Source organism: Helobdella robusta, assembly GCF_000326865.2.
Source record: "Helobdella robusta unplaced genomic scaffold HELROscaffold_18, whole genome shotgun sequence".
NCBI lineage: Eukaryota > Metazoa > Annelida > Clitellata > Rhynchobdellida > Glossiphoniidae > Helobdella > Helobdella robusta.
Genome location: NW_008703981.1, coordinates 528396 through 531046, shown reverse-complemented (window position 1 = coordinate 531046; position 2651 = coordinate 528396). Strand labels below are relative to the sequence as shown.

At 40.8% G+C, this 2651-nt stretch overlaps 1 protein-coding gene across 1 annotated transcript in view; it reads left to right on the top strand.

The window, feature by feature from the left end:
* Positions 1–431: 431 nt before the first annotated feature.
* HELRODRAFT_76743 (hypothetical protein) overlaps positions 432–2651 on the top strand; it is a gene marked incomplete at both ends in the record, with an annotated part of 3805 nt that continues 1585 nt past the window's right edge. The window contains 4 exons of the mRNA XM_009016276.1: positions 432–514; positions 785–916; positions 1143–1341; positions 2291–2535. Of these exons, the coding sequence (XP_009014524.1) occupies positions 432–514; positions 785–916; positions 1143–1341; positions 2291–2535 (659 nt within the window). The remainder of the gene's footprint in view (positions 515–784; positions 917–1142; positions 1342–2290; positions 2536–2651) is intronic.

The window sequence follows — 2651 nt, the reverse complement described above, 5'->3', positions numbered from 1 at the left end:
GATTGGCCCCTCTTCTCGAAATATTTCTTGAGCGGCGCCAATAAAAAAGCTGCTTGGAGTGGGTCGTCTCTTGATTAATTTTTTTTTAAGGCGATCGTCACGTTTTTTGTCCACGTCATCATCCCTAATCTACGTCATCATCTTTTATCCACGTCATCATCTCTCACCAACGTCACCATCTCATATTTATGAAGATCGTATTCCACGATTGACGCATCACTAGAGACGCGTGCAATTTATTTCCCCATAAATCAAGCATTGAAAATATGATTCCAATCAAAACATCGACACACACACACACGCACGCATGAACACACACGCATACACACACGCATACATACACGCATACACACGCACGCATACATACACACATACAAACACATACATACAGGCATACACACACAAACTCATACAAAGGTGTATTCTCCTTCATGGACCCACTCTCCTACAAGATATGGATGTGTATAATTTTTTCCTACCTGGCTGTCTCGATGGTTTTGTTTTTCGTCAGCAGGTAATAAAAACAAATTATTTTTTGTTTTGTTTTTGTTTGTATTGTAATTGTATTTAGTTGTATTTTATTTGTGTTTGTTTGTATTTATCCGTATGTTTAATTATTTATCTATGATACATGTGTATTTGTAATTCTAAATATCAGTAATAAATAAAGTGTAAACTAACTTCCAAAAACCAAACAAACAAACAAAACAAACAAACAAACAAACGACAAACAAAACAAACAACAAACAAACAACAAACAAAACCAAAAAACCAAAAAACACAGATTCAGCCCTAACGAATGGCAGATAGAAGACAGCGTGCACGGGCCTACGTACGTCAATGACTTCACCATCCTCAACAGTCTCTGGTTCGCTCTTGGTGCCTTTATGAGAAGGGGGTGTGAGGTTTGTCCAAGGTTGGTCACTCTGTGTCGTGTATGTGTGCGCGTCTGTGTGTTGTGCGTGTGTGTGTGTGGTGCTTGGTCAAGTAAACATTCATTTATTTTTGGCTTGTTAGCTCAGAAGCTCAGAGTGTCACCATTCTTTTTAATATGGTTTTGTTTTAATCGACATGATCTTCTTCATCATCGTCTTCATCCTCTGCATCATTTTCACCCACCCCATCACGACCACCACTACCAGATCTCTCTCAGGGAGGATAGTTGGGAGTGCATGGTGGTTCTTCACCCTCATCATCATCTCCTCATACACAGCTAACCTGGCAGCGTTTTTAACCATCGAACGCATGTTGACTCCCATAAAAAATGCCGATGACCTTTCGAAACAGACGGAAATTCTCTACGGAACGCTGGACGCCGGCTCCACCCAAACTTTTTTCAGAGTTAGTCAGTGCCAGAAGAATGTCCATTTGTATACAATTAAAATGATTTTTTCATTCAGAATTTTTTTTTTAGTAATTTTTTCTCAAAAGTATCAACAACAAACACACAACTCATGTGATAGTCGGGGATCTTGTTGCATTCGAATCCAGCCACTGCAACGACGGTGCCAGGCACTTTAACCATTACACCATCCATCGACCATGCTATGTTGGGAGTCATGAGCAAACAAAATAAGACATGAATAAACACAGCCAGCCATGAAGAAACAAAAATTTTGATGGTGTGTTATACGTGATGCTTCTGCCAGAACTCAGTGGAAGTGGGAGAGATGAGATTGGGATGGATCAAGCAAGAACTGTGACAACATTGGAGAGGATGACTTTGTAGTGCTAATAATGAAGACGATGATGATGACGACGATGATGATGACGACGAAGACTATGAAGATGAGGATGAAATAAGTAGGAGATATTGATTATAAAGATGATGACGATGATAATCATAGTAACTGTGAAGTGATGTTGGATTGTACATAGGCAAAAGTATGCAATGAAAATAATAATCCAAATAGAAATAATTTTTGTTACATTAGCACCTGAAGCCCTTCTTCAAATAATCTCACACATACATGCATGCTTACTTTGGTACCTACACAATCAAATGCACAAACACAACTGTGAAAATACATCCACACGCTCACACCTACGCACACGTACACACACATACACAGACATACATACACACACATACACACACATAGGACTGTTGCACGGTTACCTCTGGTTGCACGCACACATCTCAAATACACACTCACACACACAAGACACACCAGTAAAACATACACACCCTCACATATGCAAACACACATCTACTAGTATACACATCCACACCTAGACAAACATACACACAAACACACACTCACTAACCCTAACCCTAAAAACCCGACAGACCTCAAAAATTGACGTCTACAAGCGAATGTGGAACTTTATGTACAGTCGGCCGAGTGTTTTCGTGAAAACCACCGACGAAGGAATAGCCAGGGTCAGAAACGCCAAAGGAAAATATGCATTCCTGGTTGAGTCCACCATGAATGATTACGCCAACCAGAGGAAACCGTGCAACACCATGAAAGTTGGTGACAATTTGGATTCCAAGGGTTATGGCGTGGCCACCTACATAGGGTCGGATTTGAGGTAGGGTGGCTGTCGTGTGGCCGCTGTGGTGACGTTGTTGTAGTTGTAGTAACGTTGTGGCAGCGTTGTTGTCGTTGTTGTAGTCGTTTCTGCAGCTACTGCTTCTGTTTTGGAGA